At 36.8% G+C, this 19,997-nt stretch overlaps 1 protein-coding gene across 1 annotated transcript in view; it reads left to right on the top strand.

The window, feature by feature from the left end:
• Nucleotides 1-19,997, top strand: part of SFSWAP (splicing factor SWAP) — a 60,797-nt gene that overhangs the window by 1,490 nt on the left and 39,310 nt on the right. Inside the window, exons 2-9 of the mRNA XM_072415720.1 lie at nt 4,641-4,810; nt 5,216-5,350; nt 7,695-7,771; nt 8,955-9,180; nt 9,519-9,634; nt 13,062-13,200; nt 18,023-18,254; nt 19,831-19,962. Coding sequence (XP_072271821.1) covers nt 4,641-4,810; nt 5,216-5,350; nt 7,695-7,771; nt 8,955-9,180; nt 9,519-9,634; nt 13,062-13,200; nt 18,023-18,254; nt 19,831-19,962 — 1,227 coding nt within the window. The remainder of the gene's footprint in view (nt 1-4,640; nt 4,811-5,215; nt 5,351-7,694; nt 7,772-8,954; nt 9,181-9,518; nt 9,635-13,061; nt 13,201-18,022; nt 18,255-19,830; nt 19,963-19,997) is intronic.

Raw genomic sequence — 19,997 nt, 5'->3', positions numbered from 1 at the left:
CTGGGGTACATATACCATCCCCCCATCATATACACAGTGCTATGTACATATCACTGGGGTATATATATGCCCCCCCTCCATCATATATGCCCCCCTCCATCATATACACAGCACCATGTAGATATCACTGGGGTACATATACCATGTACTATATATAGATGAGGAGGCAGAAACCAGCCTGGTATAATGGGGGCAATATGGGGCATCAAACATCAGTACACACCCCCTCTAATATATACACAGCACTATGTACATTTCATTGTATATAGATGAGACAGCACCCTGACTGGTAATGTCATGGTTGTATTATAGAATATATACATTTGGATACCCAATCATTATCAGCTCATAAGTGCTAATTGAAAAGTCATTTTTGTATGACTTTTATATAGTCATGGTTCTACTTTAATCCCACCATGAAAGTTCTCGCATACATACTCTGTTGTCATCCTGTCAAACACCCCCAGTACAGACTGTGAGTATCCCTGTACTGCTATGGTCTATAGTTGTCAGCATCAGAAAACCCAATCCTGAGACCTGATGTGCAGCCATTGCTGGAGTCCATGTGTGTGGACAGGGAAGAGACTGTGATGTGATATGCCAAAGGTTTATGATACAAAGTCATTTACTTTGTTCTTACAAATTACAATCATATATTATTATTAGCTATATTAGAGGTGCAGAGGAGGGTATTATACAATAATCACCCTCATGACTTGGAACCATTAATGACACTTATAACTTGTCAGTGTTCATTCCATGACCTCTATGGTCTGATAGAGAGATGCTGCTGCTTTACATCTATTGCAAGACTTCTATGGGCTGACATAGCTGATCTCCCTCTGAAAATGTTAGCTGCCTGGCTCACACATTCATTATGTCACTCACCTAAAACAAGTATGAAGGCCACCAAATACATCACCTAATACAGGGAGTACAGGCCACCAAAAACAACACCTATTGCGGGGAGTACAGGCCACCAAATATAACACCCAATACTAGGAGTACAGGCCACCAAATATAACACCCAATACTAGGAGTACAGGCCACCAAATATAACANNNGGCCACCAAATATAACACCCAATACTAGGAGTACAGGCCACCAAATATAACACCCAATACTAGGAGTACAGGCCACCAAATATAACACCCAATACAGGGAGTACAGGCCACCAAATATCACACCCAATACAGGGAGTACAGGCCACCAAATATAACACCTATTGCGGGGAGTACAGGCCACCAAATATAACACCTATTGCGGGGAGTACAGGCCAGGCCTTTCTGGCAGTGAATGGGCTAACAGCAAAGCTCAAAACACTTGTTTTGCAATGGAAAGGTTAATATTCTGTAATATTTTTAAGAGTTGTGTAGATTGAACTATTAATGCCGGTGCGGAGTATGTCTGCAGTTTTCCTAACAACCTAATGCATTATAAGTAGCAGGGTTTATGTTGTCATATGCTCAGTCTTATAAAAGGCTTAATATTTTCTATTCATACATTGGGTTATAACAAATAAGACATTGCACATGAAAGCCCTCCATTAAAAATCTGCCCCCAGTAATTACAGCTTTTCTCATATGATATATTGCTAATCTTTGCACATTATTGAGAGTTTAACAAAGTTTATTGCAGATTCCTAAGTTTCTGTTTTTCACCAAACTGATTCTTGAATAGTTTGCTGTTCTTTGCTACCATACAATTTCACAGTTTATAGAAATTTATAGTTTAAAATGCTAAACTAATTTTACTAATGTTAAAGTAAAGTGTAAAATATTTTTTAAACACTGCATGTTCAGAGAAATAACTGTTGGCCTGCCAGAAATATTGCACTCCTACCCTTTACTTTGAATTCTAAATGAATTCTTTGATGTACTGTCAGCCCTGCCTACTAAATATCTAATGGGATACAAAGAACACAAAGCCCTCCTCATCTACATAACTCCTGTGTTCTCTGCCCGTGTACAAAAGGGGTTATCAACCCACAAGTTTTCTAATATATTTTGTACAGATATAACAAAACAGTTTAAATGATATATTTGGTAAACAAAAAAAGTACATTTCTGAGACGCTGTGAATGGGACATTTGTACTGTTCAATTTTCTATGAGAGCTTACCTCGATCCATTCACGAGATACCTCGATCCATTCACATTGCTGTCTTGTGTGTTTATATTATAATAGCTCGGATTTGTATCATCATGTGTTTTTAGACTGTGTGTGGGGGCCAATAGTAACTCAGGAAAACAAATTCCAATGAAATACTTTTCTCTTGTGATACTTCTGCAGAAGTCTTCAGGATTGTTGTCGCTGCACTGCCTGTGCTGGCAGCTTTTCTTTTCTGTGTTTAATATTCCAGTTAAATATTGTTTTATGCTTCGTTCTGTCACTTGTGTGGGCTCTAAAAAAGCAAAGCTTTGTTACCTGTAGATTTCACATGTGTTCTAGTTATTTGTGCAAGGGACAGTTATAATGATTTATCTGATGTAATTGTTACAAGTATCCTGTTGTCCAAGGGTCCATACACACTGTAAATTGTATTATCCCTAAACGATTGTTTCTAGCAAAAATCTGTGTGTACATGTGTCCCTCCATGCCATTGTGTGTCATTAGCCATCTGACACATTAACTTATTAACAACTTCTTCTTTTGTAATATTGTATCACAGCTGGGAGTCTGACTTGTCTTCCCCTCTCCATACAACTGAAACTTATCAAAGAGTCCTGCAGCTTGTCTGTGGCTCCTAAACTGTCACCTAGAGTGATCACCAACAATCAATTTGGGCAACATGGTCTATAATAGAGGCAAATGATAAATATAACTTGTCAGGTTTATACAGTGTGCTGTCGCGGGCACTGTTATTTGCAGAGCCAACCTTTTTGTTTTTTATAATGGAGCAGAATGTTTGGGCTTGTTTTACAATATTCCTAGATGTGACTGTAATGATTTTGTTACACTTGAATTTTTGACAGAGCACTAAAAATGCTGAAAGTCACTGTTGTTACAGATGTTTGTGCTCATGTGTTGTAAAATATGGTCTTTGCCTATAAGTGGACGTTTGGTGAATATATAGCATTCTAATTGGTTGTTTTGGGACTCTTCAGTCATACGAAGCATTGATTGACGTTCCTGTAGGGGATTCTTAACCGTTGATCCTTTTTTGGCTTTGGATCCTGAACTTGAATTGTTCTTTAACCTTTTTATTGCAAAAAAGCTCTGTCTTGAGCTGAATTTTCTTTTTTGACAATTTTTGTAGGAGATCTTCATCGATGGACAGCTCATTTACATTATGAATGGCACCAGTTTTTTTTTCTAGTTTCTGTTTCTTCTGTGGGAAGAAGTATTCACCAGTAAAAAATCTTTTTCCAATGAAATGTGTTTAAGAGATAGGTGCAAGGAATCTTTCATGTGGCAGTAAAGATGCCGCCAGTCCATATCCAATACAACTAAAATAGCAGCATCTCCATGAGTGCGTCCTGCATTATATGTACACTTATTTATATCAGTTTTGTTTCCTTTTGGAACTTTATCAGCTGTTGTTTTGTGGATATTGGGCTTACTAATAATTCAATTCTCTTTTTTTTTCATTTGGAAAAGATACATTTGAAGTCTTATTTTCCAGTTGAATGGACAGTTTGACTATAAACACCATTAAGTAGAATCTGCTTAATGTGTTTGTATGTTTTGTTACAAAATAAACCAGCTTTCAATTTAAATAATCGAGTCTGTAAGTTAAGGAGGTTTTGCTTTATATACATTTTTTTGCTCTCATTTTGAATATTATGCTGTTTTTGTACCATTGTTTTTGTTGGTGACCCAGCATAATAGATAATCTTGTTTTCTGTTTTTTCATCCTTCATACCTTTAGTAATATTTTTTTAATTTAAGTTATAATTTGATAGTGATCAGCTATTTTACATGGAAAAGGCTGATGTATTTTCTTACTTTACAAAGTTTCCAATATTTCTGTATGTCATTGCCTAATGACAAAAGCAAGTAGTCTTAACAGTAAGTTGATGACAAATGACTTGTTTGTGACAAAGCCTCCTTAAAATACATGTGTATGTTTCTATTGCCATGTATGTGTGTGTCTCTCTACTACATAACCAGGACTTATTTCTTCAGCCATTTGGCTAAGGGTCGAGCCTAGCCATGATTTAACCACCAAGTGATCCACGCTTCTCTGGCGAAGATTTCTGCTGCGGGTGCGGACTAGCAGAAAGAAGCGAGAAAATTTCCAGCGTTTGGTTCTTTCGGATAGGTATTTATGTGTTCGGGTTTGTGTGAATGTAAATTAGAAGTTTCCAGACACCCCAATTGCACGAGCATAAAACAAAATATTCATATAAGTAAGTGGTTGAAAAACATACGGTAAGCGCTCTTATTGAATTGCCAGAAAACATTGGGCATTAAAATTATCATTTGGGCTTTTACAGAATACTAGTAGTAAATGCATTGTTCCTAGAGCCACCTCAAAATGCCAGACAAAGATAATATAAATCAGAGAAACTTTGTTTTAGAAAAATGCAACATGTTGTGGTGGGTTTCATTTGTCAGGGCAGTTTAGCTAGGTGAGTTATAAACAGAAAGCACTGAAGCTTACAGTACTTTTTTCTTACAATTGTCTTCATGTTGCAGGTATGATGGGCGAGGTCATCTGCATGACCTATCTGAATATGATGCAGAGCACAACTCATGGAACAGAAACTACAATCTGTCTGAGGAAGAGGCTCGTATAGAAGCTCTATGTGATGAAGAGAGGTATTTAGCGTTGCATACGGACTTGCTTGAAGAGGAAGCAAGGCAAGGTACATCAACTATTTCAGAGAAATATTGAAGTCTTTAGCAAACATCACCCTTGTGTGGAGTGAAAATACATAACAAAGATGTATGACGCTTTGTTTTTCCTATACTCACTTTTTCTGATATTATCTGTTTGACAGTACCCCCTTTGGAGTGGAAAACAGCTGTCTGAATGTGGACCACAGGATAGTTTTATTTACCTAATTTTTCAGTACACTGGAATTCACTCTCCTATTTATAGCCAGTGCAGACAAATTTTCAGAAATCTGAACTTTGTCTTGCACTTGTACTTTTTGTAAATGCAAGGAACATTTATTTTAAAAATGTGTGCAAAGTTCTGAAGACATCGGTAGATTTTTTGAAAATGTCTCATTCAGTTAATGACAAGTATATTTGTATTTCCCTTCAAGAGGAAGAATATAAGCGGCTAAGTGAAGCCCTAGCAGAAGACGGAACATATAATTCAGTGGGTTTTCAATATCAGAGTGACTATTATGATCCTTCACAACCAACCGAAGAGGAAGAGCCCCAGAAAGAGGAGAAAGGTAGGTTTGTAAATATGTTTTCTTTGGTGAATCTTTTATGGATACCATATAGAAATCAGAAAACACCCCTTGTCTGCTGATTGGATATTATTGATGTAACCAGAGTTATGAGTAATCATTCAGCTCACTCTTCTCTCCTCTTTTCAACATTTTTATAATCTGCATCTAACTCTTGTCTCTCTTGCAACAGATACCTTCATCAGTTTCAGTTTTTAAAAAAAATCATACACTTTAAACTATGCTTATCTTCTAACTTTCCATGCCCCTCCTAAAATGTAGTCCTTAATAAAAATCGAATCCTGTAGCCTGCCCATAGCATTATCTTGCCAAAATGCTTAGCAGAACATACTAGCTTTGCATAAGAGAGTGAATGGCTTAATAAATAGTCAAAAATTTTAATATATCTCCCTGTTGTTTATCACTAAAAATAACACAGCTTGTGTTTAGTTTTATGTGCCCTGGTAATTTTTTTTAGTTAATATAGGTAGTAGGAACATAATCATTGGTAACTGTGCTACCCAAAATTGATTTTGATATACAATATATGTTTATTACCCTCATGAAAAATATCCACTCCCTGCAATAGATGGTCTAGTATACATTTCAGCACTGCAGCTTCATTCACACTCATTAGCAATCAGTCCTGACAGAGTTGGATACCTGTGTCCCCTGCTGCTTTCTGTGCTTTTCTAATCCGTGCATCACTCACTACAGTCCTGTAGTGATTTAGTATTCTTTGTGCATTATTGTTGGTAACCAGTAGATGGCACTGTGTCTTTATTTTAAGTGTGTAACACACTCATGTCTAATATCTTTGTAAACAAAATTGTAACACACTTTACATAAGAAGACATTATCTACTAGTTATCTACTAGTGTGACCCTAATACAAATTAATAAAATTTGGACATTTTAGTGTGGTGGAAATTTTGGTTTATATACCAGTATATGGTATTCAGTTTTTCATATACTCATTTGAAACATGAATTATGTTTTTGTTTATCATTGAATGTGCAGTTGGCAGTTTGTTCCATAGGAATATGCTGATAGTATATATATTTTTTGTAACCAAAAACTCTGAATCTGCTAGACACACACATAGGCAATCATACCCAATGTTCATCATTATGCAGAATCTAAATAGATTTCAATTAAAGTGGATGTTAAGCTGTGCAGTGGGAGCTAATCCTCCGCTCATTTTGTCATCAATATAATGACCATCTTTTGGCTGTGTAATATTTTACAATTAGTTTGAAAATTTGTGTTAATCTTGGCTTACTAGAATTCATGGAGAACAATGGTAATAATGACCCTGAGTAAATACACACATTCCTAAAGAAAAATATACATTTTGCACAGATTTAATTTTGCAGGTTGGCCCAATGCAAGCATGTTTGATGAGCTGACTGTACATAACGAGAGGAATAATTGAAGTGTTCTAAAATTCTATATTATAATGAACCTCCACAGCATTCTGTAGCTCAGCTAGGTCAGTGGGTTGGAAAACACCATAATGCTTTGGCAGTAAGTTAGGGACTATAGGTAAGAGTTTGCTTTGTTGGCTTAAGCCCATTGTTACTTGTAGGGATGCAGTGTTGAACTCTAAATTTTTTTCAAGCTGTGTGGGAAGAAATTATAGTATATATGTACTGTGACCCAACTCTTCAGTAACCACCCAAAAACAGCCGGGTGGTACGCTCGGCTAAATGGGGCTGGGGAGAACACTGGGGCTGTTACCTTTATTTTTTCTAACTGTATACATGGATATGCATGAAATTCATATCCATGTATACAGTTTTTATACATATATAAAAAAATGTTCTCCTTCAAACTGCTCCCAATCTATGCATCAGTAGTTCTCAGATAATTGTATGTTACTTTTATGGGAAGTCCATTCTATCAGCAGTAAATTTTTTCCCCTTAATTTGGTGACTGAGCCAAACTCGGGTCCCCCAAAGAATAATGGTAATCATCATCTTAATATGTTTGTTCTATGTCCATTCCCTCATTTAGCCTTGTAAACCGCCTGGAACAAACTTATATTTACCCATCCCACCATTGGGTTAGAATAAAACGGCGATAAATATAATACCCAACAATTTCTATTTTTAAATTGTTTAATTTTTTTCTTGTGTTGCGTAGATTGTAAGAAATCACCCAAAAAATTTTATTAGTATATTTTTCAGTTGCAGTCTGCATTTATTTTTTATTATAGATTGTTTTATTATACTTGTGACATTGGATATTAGTAATTACTTAGATGATTATGTAATAAATTGAAACTATTCCGGTTCAGTTCTGTTAATTTAAATCTAATTATTACTACCACTGTTTTATATTTTCAGATTCAAGTGATCTTGAAGATAATGAAGAGCCTTTTATTGCACCTGAGGGGCTTAATGTGCCATCTGATGTAGAACTGGTAAGTTTAAAGTGATTCCTAAAATTATATAAATGGTGATGCTATTTGTGGAATTTCCTATTGTTTTTGTGTTTCCTATGACTCATTGCAATGTTTTCTCCTAGTAAGTTACAGGAAGCATGCTAGTTTGGTAAATATATCTTTATATAACGCATGTTAACCTACCACGTTTATATGCGTTTTTATGCACTTTTATTAGCGTTTTATAGCTTGCCTTTAAAACGCTGGAAAATATCTATGCAGCGTTTTTACCACGTTTTCCCGTGTTTTTACCGTGCTTACATTTCAACCGGTTATAATAGTGGGAAACCTCCTCCATTGAAATCAATGGAAGGATTTTCCCACGTTAACCCTGCGTTTTAATTTCTTAAACGTTGCAAGCAGCGTTATAGATAACGCTCATAAATGTGCAAGGTAACGTCCTGCTGTAGATTAGCCCATTGTAATGCATTGGAATTTCAGACATGGGCTTTCATTGTCTCAGGTTAAACGCTGGGGAAAATGTTCGTGTAGATTAAGCCCTATAGTGCTGTGATAGTAGAAACACTGTGTTTTACACACATGAAAGGCATCAGGCATTTGCAGGTATATAAATATCGGGTCTGTTTTCTAAGCACTCTGGAAGCTTGAAATGCAAGGGTGTTATGACATGCAGAAACTTCTGGGGTCATTGGGTTTATTTCTCACCTCACTACTGAATAATTTTTAGGATGAGCGCTGGCAAATGGTGAGGCATTGAAAGCTGGGACCAGGCATTTACCTCTTGACTTGAGATGGGCATTCCAGCTATTTTATGATTTCTACAATAAAATTGGATCTGACTTCTAATGCTATATGCTGCCTGCACCAAATTTAGGGTTTGGTTTGTTATTCAATTTTCTTCAGCCTTCTTTCACACAGTCATTATTACTGTAACTATATAAAATCGCAAGGTAAGATGCAAGAGCAGGGTGGTGATTTCTAAGATGTGTACAGGTAAAAATTTAGGTTACTGTGTTGACCTAACATCTGAAGTAAAGATTGTAGATGGTGACCTGGGTGATCTATATGAGAGGCTATTCATTGATGTTTAGCATGCATACATCTAAAAAGGATAACATATCTGAATGCCAAGTTCCTCTAATAGCATATTGGTACATATTCAGTTTACTCATTAATAGAGTTCTCCATCTCTCTTTAACAGCCGCCTACATCAAAAATGCACGCCATCATAGAACGCACAGCAAATTTTGTCTGCAAACAAGGTGCTCAGTTTGAAATCATGCTAAAGGCAAAGCAAGCCCGAAATTCACAGTTTGACTTCTTACGTTTTGACCACTACCTCAACCCTTACTATAAGCACATATTAAAAGCCATGAAGGAAGGACGCTACACTTTGCTGGCAGAAAAACAAAATGAAGATCAAAAGAGTATGTGTTTTTCCAGTTCTCATTTTTATCTTGTCTGTTCTTGTTTTGGTGAGATGTAGTCATGCATTGTAATGTGTTAATTGACTATTTTATGAGTATATTATAAGTTTTGTGGAGTAGATTGTGGACTCCAGGTACCCAATAACTCCCAACTCCAAGGCCCTGTTCAGAACCCCTTTTTTCACCAAACAGATCAATAGTATTTACAAATCTGATTGTTGCAGGAGGAGAAATATTTAAAACCCACATTTGATTGATTAGAATTCTAAGATGCAGAATTTGAAGAGAACATTGTTGCTTTACCATCAATAATGACCCACTTTATTCTGTGTTTGTAGAAACTGTGGCTAGCGCATATGAAAGTGATGATGAAGATGATGATGAAGGAAGTGATTACTTGCATCCAAGTCTGTTTGCCTCAAAACGTTGTAGCAGGCTTGAAGAGCTCACAAGGGTATCTATGTTCAGTGTTTTTATTTATTTTATTTTTTTTTTACTAGTGTTTAATCTTTACAATGATGATGAATAAAATGAAATAATTCAGTTCCAAAGTAAATTTAAACACCAATCATATCATTTTGTCATTGAAATCAGTGGCAATCTATGGGGGCAAGAGTTAAAACCATCAAAAAAGTTAGTCTTTGTTACTTTTTAAATTTAACGTATATGTTATTTTCAGTGAAAACCTAATTTGTGTTAATATTGTGTTGTTTAGCTTACATTTTTTATGTAGCTCTTTAACCTGATTTTTTTTTAAATAATATTAAATGTATTTTATTCATTATGGGATTGACCTAGTAAAGAAGATTTCTTTTTGTTTTGTCTTGCTTGCTCCCCCTTCAAAACAACTAAAGTGATCACATTTCAGAAACAGAAGAGTATTGTTCTCTAAACACCTTGCAGCTCAGCACAAAGTCCTGTCTTTGCTATTTTGCATTGGACAGATAGATTTTGAAATGTTAGGTTTAAATCTCATCACATTGAAGTGAGTGGGCCGAAATTTCTTTCCTTCCTTTTGAGAAAGCAGGAGAGATCAGTCTGGGCAGCCTTAGTGCTGTTGATGGTTAAAAATATACAGGATCCAGCTCGTGACACTGCAGTGCAAATCCAATAAAGGAAAAAAAAGACGGTCATAGCAGGACAATTTCGGAGAGCTGCATGTCTACAAAGCTGCATGACAAATATTAATAAATGTATTATTACATTTTATATTATATATTATTTTGTCTAAAATTGTACAATCGCATAGATGGAAAGTGGATGTTGAACACACACACCTATGATGGCAAGTGCTGTGAATTCTGTCATAGTCAATAAACCAATTTGAAATGGTTTAGGATTTGTGACATGAAGCATTATCCTGCTGGAAAAGTAGCCTTTAGAAGATTGGGTACAGAAGATGGTCAGCAACAATGCCTAGTTGATACTAAGAGGTGCAAAGAAAGAAAAAAAATATTCCCCACACCATTGCTCCTCTACTAGTCAGGCAGACTGAGTACACACATTCATGTTGGTGTTGGCAACTATACAAAAAAATAAAGGAGGTGGGGTGGGGGAATGATTGTTGCCTTACAAAGGGGTAGCACAAAGTCAAGGGGGATATAGGGGTTAATGGGAGTTGGGTGGGGCATCCCTACTTTGATGCATATTAAACAGTCATATGACCTATAAAAAAAAAACGGTGACTGTGAAAATGTGGATGGAGACATCGGTTTTCATGTGAAGATCTGCATAATACATCTGCAAAGATCAGCGCTGCATAAAAAATCCCGTTAATAATAATAATCAGTATATCTCTAGTGTCTGATTTTATTTTGTTTTTCCTTGAAACTTGTGTGCAGATATATAAAAAAGCAGAAATTTTAATTTACAATGTTACAATTCTTTTATAATTGTAAATGTGTAGATCTTGCAGCAAAAGGCTTTTAAATTTTAAACCTATCAGAAACATTGCACTTATTGTGTAAGCGCTTTCTGTAGTGGTTTAGAGGTATCTATGTGTTTACCACAAAACCTCTATTTCCAAACCTGAACTATAGGTCGATATAAGGCACAACTTAATGCAGTTTTGCATTAACGGATACATCATTAGGTACATTTCTCAAATTGTGCTGCGTTTCCTTCTTCACTAGACCTTTTGGCCATCAGTTGTTCTGCAGTACCAAAAACGTGTTGACAGGAGGACAAAGTGACGTGATGGCAAAACGACTCAGTCTGCCGCTTCTTCTTTCATTATTTGTTACAGGTTGAGGGAGGGATAAAACCTGAAAATGGTCCCTAAGCATCGGGAAAAAAAATCAGGTCTCCTGCCCTACCTGACAGGGAGGTGCAGAAACAAAAATATAAATTCTTTTATAGGTAAAACAGCTAATGTTGTATTTCATCAGTGTATTTAGAGGTGTTCTGATCAGCTTTAAAAGCATACCATTGTTTTAGGGCAGAGGTAGGCAAACGCCAGCCTTTAGGCCGGATATGGCCTAGCCAGTATTCCAGTCCGGCCTAAAGCCCCCCTAGTTATTTATTGTTGGATAGGGCCAAATCTATCTTCAACCCTGAATAGACTGACAAATTATTCTTCGCCCAACGCGGCAACAAAGCCCTGTGTTTAGTGTGCAACAACACCAACGGCACTTTCAAGTGGTCGCATCTCAAAGAGGCATTTTGATGCCAAGCACACGCACCCGTACATAGACTACACCACGGATGAGCGGAAGACAGAGGCTGCTCGCTTGCAGTCACGGTTGGAAAAAACCTTTCCTGGGACACCTTGTTTCTTCTGGCCTACTGTGCCTTCTTGACCTCCTGAAATGGCCTAGTAGTCCAAAAAGTTTGCCGACCCCTGTTTTAGGGTAACTACTGCAGTAAAACAAAGGGTGCAAAGGGAATATTTCTCTATTTAAAGTAACTTGTCATAGGAAAACAATCAGGGTCGCCCTTGCAAGGTGGTCATTATTGGCAGATTTTTAGATTATCACGTCACAAAGTGAGGATAAAAGTATACATAACAATCTTTAAAATGGTTAGATCCAATCTTATATGCAGCTGAGCTGAATTCTCTTTAAAAAGGTGAACTAGATGGTTTTGTCAAAGACCAGCAGAAAGGGGGTGGAGCAGGACCAAGCTAGACATCCACAGGAAAAGTCCAAACTGGCCAGGTTTTTTTGTGTGTGTGTGGGTTTTACTGATCTTGTTGAAGTTTGTTTCCATGTTTCCAAATGTCTTGCAACCTTTAAGTATGTTTATATTTTCAGTTGTAATGATCAACTTTTGTGGGTCTTTAATAATTTAGTGCACCACACAGCAATATTTCAGAATATTTACCACAACTTGTTAGGTTTACCATTCGTTATTTATCAGTTACAATACTAAGTAAAAACTACTGATTTGTTGTTCAGTGTTGGTGCACATTACTTTTTTTACAAAAGTAAATTGGGAGCAATTAGCTGCATCCTACATATGCAGCTTATTGCCCTGCATTGCTTCTACAATGAAAGGGCCCTTTTGAATAAATGACAATTTCTTCACACCTGTAAAGGAATAAAGTTTTGGCTGTAAATGTTTGAGCTTGTTCCTAAATAAACCTATCGTTTGTTCAGGAAAACCTGTTTCAGTGTGGAGGGAGTTTAGGGTAATGAGCTGTGTCTGCAGGATACAGTTCATTGCTCCACTGAAGGTTTTGCTTGCAGTAAACAAATACAGATCGGTGTGTTGTTTTGTGACTTTGGGATCTTGAATTTACTTTTGGGTAATAATTGGTAATAAATTTTTTGATTGTCATTTAATATCTGTATTTTCCACTAACATTCATTGCACATCTTTATTTTTGAAATGTGTTGCTTTTTAATCCTAGACCAAACTTTTTTTTATATATTACTTCTCAGCCCTTAAAGGTGATTGATCCAGACCACCCACTGGCTGCTCTTGTCAGAAAAGCTCAGAATGAGAAGATGGCCTCTCAGCTAGCTGCTAATGCTGCACCTGCTCCAACCCCAGCTCCTCAGACAGAAAGCACTACAGAGAGTAAGTGAGATGTGAACTCTATTTCTAATCCCCTGGGATGGATAGCTGCTTTCTTTTTTCTGTGCCATTTGAAGACATGGTTTGACTGATGTGTGTTGTTACAGTAAATTACCTGCATGCCCATGTCTATATCAGTTAAGGATAGACCAGGACATGCTGATTGCTGACGGGCATTTTAACTACTTTGAAGTGATGCATTTGTGCACCTGGGATTAATTATTAGTGTGTAAAGTTGTGTGCATGTGTGTCTGCATGTATTTTTTTTTACTTATACATAAAGAAAAAATAATGAGTACAGCTTGCAATATTTAACCGTTATGTACCTCAAATTCTGCCAGAATTTTGCTTACAAATCCTGTACATATACATTTAAAATAAACTTTAGTTGGCAATGCTTCTTTCTTTCTTGTCCCATGTTTACTGGTTAGAAGAATTGTGCCACTAGAAGTAATTGTTTTGCTTTTAATTAATTTACCCAGAACAGAGCATTTTGACTTGATTTAAATTAGTATTAGTAAATATGTAAAAAAATATAAAATTCTATACTTTCTGGTGGCATGTGCAGGTAAACATTACTGTTCATCAGGTACTTTTGCCTTGCAATGTTTTATTGTGAAATTGAAATTCTTTTTTTTACCATTGTCAAACTATATATGTTCTGTGAAATGATACATTGGCAATTTTACTTGACAGATGTTAGTTTGCAAGCAGAACGCTCGTTCTGCAAATGTTAAATGGCCATCAAAGGCCAGCAAACATACACGGTTAGTATTCAGTAGCCGAAAGGCTTCATTACACTAAGCTCATTTTGTCTGCCTTTTTCCTTGACTGATTTAGTAAATGTGTTCCATTGAGAGAACACTTATAAATCACATGCTGTTTGTCTTTCATGAAGGGATGTGCTGAGTCTGTAGACAACCACTTTGTGTTAAATGGGTGTGTTTTTGGATCCCCAAAAGCGATTTGTAGTTAAATAAGTGACCTTGTGGTACGTAAGTTGTTATGTACATGTGCTGATATGTTTCTGGATCTCCAAAAACATTGTATAGTATAAATAACATTGTTGTATAGTTTATTATAATGGTGCTAATTGACTACTTTGGTTATGTGTGTAGTTACAGTACATTTAAAGTAATTACACTCACATGCAGTTGGAGATATATATGGAAATGTAGAGCTGAGTATATAAACATAAAATGTGCTGAGCATAGCATTTATGGCAGTGTCCTCCATTCAGATGGAATAGTGTGCTTTGTGTTAATAGTTGACTGCTGTCTTTCTCCTGCAATGAACTATTTACCCTCGGTTTGTATTGTGATAAAATCTGATCTACAGTTAGGTCCATAAATATTTGGACAGAGACAACTTTTTTCTAATTTTGGTTCTGTACATTACTACAATTATTTTAAATGAAACAACTCAGTTTCAGTTGAACTGCAGACTTCAGTGGGTTGAACAAAAAGATTGCATACAATTGTGAGGAACTAAAGCCTTTTTTTTAACACAATCACTTCATTCTAGGGGCTCAAAAGTAATTGGACAAAAAAAAAAAAAGCTTTTAATACTTGGTTGAAAACCCTTTGCTGGCAATGACAGCCTGTAGTCTTGAACTCATGGATATCACCAGATGCTGGGTTTCCTCCTTTTTAATGCTCTGCCAGGCCTTTACTGCAGGGGCTTTTAGTTGTTGCTTGTTTGTGGGCCTTTCTGTGCAAAGTTTAGTCTTCAACAAGTGAAATGCATGCTCAATTGGATTCACATCCGGTGACTGACTTGGCCATTCCATAATATTCCACTTCTTTGCTTTAATAATCTCCTGGGTTGCTTTGGCTGTATGTTTTGGGTCATTGTCCACCTGTATTATGAAACGCCTCCCAATCAGTTTGACTGCATTTAGCTGGATTTGAGCAGACAGTATGTCTCTGAACACCTCAGAATTCATACGGCTGCTTCTGTCCTGTGTCACATCATGGATAAACACTAGTGTCCCAGTTCCACTGGCAGCCATGCACGCCCAAGCCATCACACTGCCTCCGCCATGTTTTACAGAGGATGTGGTATGCTTTCATCTGTCCAAAAAATGTTTTTCCAGAACTGTGCTGGCTTCTTTAGATGTTTTTGTTTTTTTTTATAGCAAAGTTCAATCTAGCCTTTTCTATTCTTGAGGCTTATGAATGGCTTGCACCTTGCAGTGCACCCTCTGTATTTACTTCCCTGCAGTCTTCTCTTTATGGTAGACTTGGATATCGATACGCCTACTTCCTGGAGAGTGTTGTTCACTTGGTTGGCTGTTGTGAAGGGGTCTCTCCATCATGGAAATGATTCTGCGATCATCCACCACTGTTGTCTTCCGTGGACGTCCAGGTCTTTTGGCGTTGCTGAGTTCACCAGTGCTTTGTTTCTTTCTCATGATGTACCAAACTGTAGATTTTGCCACTCCTAATATTGAAGCAATTTCTCGGATTGGTTTTTTCTGTTTTTAGAGCGTAAGGCAGGCTTGTTTCACCTGTATGGAGAGCTCCTTTGATTCGCATGTTGTCTGTTCACAGCAAAATTTTCCACATACAAGCCCCCCCCCCCCCCCAAAAAAAAAAAAATCAACTCCAGGCCTTTTATCTGCTTAATTGATAGTGACATAACAAAGGAATTGCGGACACCAGCCCATGAAACAGTCTTTGAGTCAATTGTCCAATTACTTTTGAGCGCCAAAAATGAAATGATTGTGTAAAAAAAAAAAAAGGCTTTAGTTCCTCACAATTTTATGCAATCTTTTTGTTCAACCCTCTGAATTAAAGCTGAAAGTCTGCAATTCAACTGCATTTGAATTATTTCGTTTAAAATTAATTGTGGTAATGTACAGAACCAAAATTAGAAAAAAGTTGTCTCTGTCCAAATATTTATGGACCTAACTGTATAGCTGCTGGTTAGTTAGGCTTTGTACTAATTTCAAGGTACCGTATTTTTCGCCCTATAAGACGCTCCGGAATATAAGACGCACCCAATTTTAAAGGAGGAAAATCTAGAAAAAAAGATTCTGAAAGATTATTCCCCTTCTGATCACTCATGTGCCATTCATACCGGTATTCCCCTTCTGATCACTCATGTGCCATTCATACCGGTATTCCCTTTCTGATCACTCTATGCCTTTCAAATTCCCTTTCTGATCACTCTGTGTCATTCAAAATTCCTTTCTGATCACTCTGTCATTCAAACTCCCCTTCTGATCACTCTGTGCTTTTATTCCACTGTACGGCAGTTAGGACAGGGAACAGCAGGTGGCGCTGTGCCGGCTTCTTTCGCTCTGCTTTACAGACAGGAGAAGACACGTGCTGCTGCCAGAGGAGAGAAGAGGAGACAGACGCTGCTGCAGCCAGAGACACACGCAGGATCGGGTATCGGGTGAGTATATTATTTTAGTTATTTTATCACACCTTTGTCGTATAGGACGCACTAACTCCCCCCCCCCCCCAGTTTTGGGGAAGAAAAAGTGCGTCTTATACTGCAAAAAATACGGTAGATTTTAAGGTATGGATCCTGTGCATGAGTGGAGACCCAAATAGATCTTGATAGCAAGGACGTCACATAAGAGCTTTCCATTTGAAATGAAGAGTGGCTCTTTACAATCCCGGAGCTATCCTACATGCTCAAAGGAAAATTGTGCCGTATATCTGTACTCCTGTGGCTGCTTTATTTTTAAATTTGTAGGACTGTCATAGACAAACATAGCTTTGACAGGGTTGTCCATTTTTTTTGGACACAGTAACCAATTGTTATTTTAACTAAAAATTTTGAGTAATTATAAAAGATATCATACCCCAATATACCCTAATATAAATGTTAAAAACTTCCTGAGATTCCAAAACAGTAAACTGCTACTTCTCTACTATATGGTTGCCATGTGTCATAAGAGTAAAACAGTGATGGTAAAGGCAAAAGTGATGTTCTCTTCCGCTCTTATACAGTTCACGTTGTCTCTGCAGAACTTCATAAGGCTAAGTGGATAGGAGGAGCTTTACAGAATTGTAATGATTGTGGGAGACTGAGACATGCCATGATCACATTCATGAAAAATAACTAAAAGAAGGCCCATAGGGTGACAATGCTGCCAGTAAAAGCAATGGATAGGCAGATTCACAGCATTGTTGGCAAAATAGTTAAGCACAGGATCTGAAGAAATTGAGGGATCAGTATGGTCATTTATTTGTAATAATTGGGGAATAAAGAACTACATATAAGAATAGCAGTGTGTATGTACTAATATAGAACACAATACATGTCCGATTTGCAAGAAATTCCACAGTTTACCATTTTTTAGAGGTTTATTTGGTGTAAAAAATATTTCAAACATAAATATATGAACAAAAGTGGTTAGTGCTAAAAAGCAGACTGTCCTTAATCTTTTGAATAATGCAAAAAAAGTGTAATTTTCATGTTTTTGATATTTGAAATCAACATGGCATCAACTTGTTTTTACGAAGTGCGCATAACCTGATGATCTTAGCGTTAGCAGAGTTGTTTGTCCTTTAAGTGTTCCTATTAAACATGGTTCATGCAGACTCCAAAAATATAAGCAACTACTTCTTCTAAAATAACAGCTGTTCCAACATCTCCTGTATTTGATATCATTTTTAAAGATCCTTGGTATGTTTAGGTATTATCTGAAGCATATATCCTTGTGTTATTCTGCACAATGATTTTAATGGGCGGTGAACCCTTCTACTTTTGTTCTGTGCCACTTCTAAGTTGGAGACAAATGTTTTGTACATTAAGAAAGTAACATATTTATGTGATTAAATTAGCAATTGTTTTCATTTCTCTACAGCAACTGTGACATCTACATATTATAATTACTACATGCTACCTGATGGAACATACTGTCTCGCACCTCCCCCACCAGGAATGGATGCCAGTGCTTGTTATAGTTCAGTACCTGCTGAGGAAAGTACACAGGTTACAAAAGAAGCCGCTATGCCTGGTCCACAGGCCACCATGTTGCCAGCAGTAAACAGCGCTGACAGCAGCAACAGGTTACCTTCTGCTTTGGGTGCAGCAAGGTAAGGGTTTTTGGTTTTTTTTTTTGTTTTTTCTACAATCTGGAATTTTGAAGAGAATGTGCTGTGACGACTTCTAAATATTGTGTATATTTTGTAAAATTCACCATAGATAGTAGGAAAATTGCTTAACAGGTATGCTATGCATAAGAACAATAATGTTTTCTAAAGAAAACTGTACTCCAGCTTGTTTGTATTTTAAATAGCAGTTTTAATGTAGCCAGTTGGTATAAAAAAAAACATTGTTTACCTTTTTTGAGGTTTTTATTAGAAATACTTGTTTTATTGTCTCATTAAAAGTTCTTGCTGGTTACTGGGTTTGACTGACTCATAAAATGCTTAATTCATTTGCCTATTCCTGTGTTAGAGGTGCAACTTTATAATTGGTTTCCTCTCTTCATCAGCTTCAGACTCTGCTAAAAAGTAGTTGTCCAAATCTGTTCACCGTCTTTTACAAGTACAACATTTTATGTCTACTTATAATATCACTGATCAACATAATTAACTTAAGATTCCAGGTGAAAAAAAGATTTTTTTTTTTATTCACCTTGACAAGTGAGGTAAGAAGATGTATAAAACGTTTCCATTGAAAGCATTGCAGCATTATTTTAATCATGAGCTTATTTCTTATACATCTTGGGCGGTGATCTTGCTGCCATAATGCTTAATTCATTAAAGTGATGTGGTGCCCAGAATCTGCACAATAAATTACATTTTCTTATGACTGGCTTTTGGTGACATTCTTCCTCTGGAACGCCAAACCTGCATGAGACAGGTTAACTTCAGGTCAAGTGCACCTGTCTCAGAACCAAAGCCTGGTAATAAAAACCACAAAGTAAGCCCTTGCCGAACCCTACATCTTTCATTACAGAGAAAATCACTGCAGTTTATTACAGAAGTACTAAACTCTTTTCCTATTACTTTTATGTGGGTGCAGAATCTTCTATGGGTGCAGTCTACTAGTTAATAACCATTTTGATAACTGTTCCAGTGTGCTCACTTTCAACTGCTAGGCTTCCAGGAGCATTCAGAAGCTTTGAAGCTTTTTTTGGGAGGCATTGGCAAGTAGTTGCATTTGCCGGGGACTAGGGAAACTCTGAGATTTTTTTTTAAACAAAGCATAACATGTATGTAGAAACTTTAACTGTTCTCTGGGCACAATTGCCATATTTTTCGCAGTTGGATCCAATAGGCTATATTTACTTAGCTGTAACACACATTTATCACAACTGTTTTTAGCCAAGTGACTTTTTTTATATATTCCAGCTCACCTTGGTTCTGGTTTCCTAAAATAAGTTTCTACCCTATTGATTCTTTTGATGAATCTAGTATACATTGGGGCACTTTCAAAACGGCCATGCCAGGCATAAATGCCTGATAATTTAAGTACATTGATTTTTACCAGATGTCATAAAGCCATTCCTGTCAGGCTTGTCAGAAAACCTTTTCCTAAAGGCCTTTCATTAAGAACCTACATTTAGGTGTTTTTAATGTAGGTTTTATGAACATTCTATGGAAAATGTGTGTTCCTGTTTTAAAGATGTGTGTTTAATTGTTTGTCTAAATATTGTTTTTCTAGCACATTTGCCCCAGTTGTGGCCATTATTCCGCCACCTCCTGATATCCAGCCTGTGATTGATAAGCTAGCTCAGTATGTGGCACGGAATGGAATTAAATTTGAGACTAGTGTCCGAGCAAAGAATGATTCAAGGTCAGTCCCTTCTAATTTTAAAAATCTTGTTATCT

This window comes from Pyxicephalus adspersus, chromosome 6, assembly GCF_032062135.1.
Source record: "Pyxicephalus adspersus chromosome 6, UCB_Pads_2.0, whole genome shotgun sequence".
Lineage (NCBI taxonomy): Eukaryota > Metazoa > Chordata > Amphibia > Anura > Pyxicephalidae > Pyxicephalus > Pyxicephalus adspersus.
This window is presented reverse-complemented; position numbering and strand designations above follow the sequence as displayed.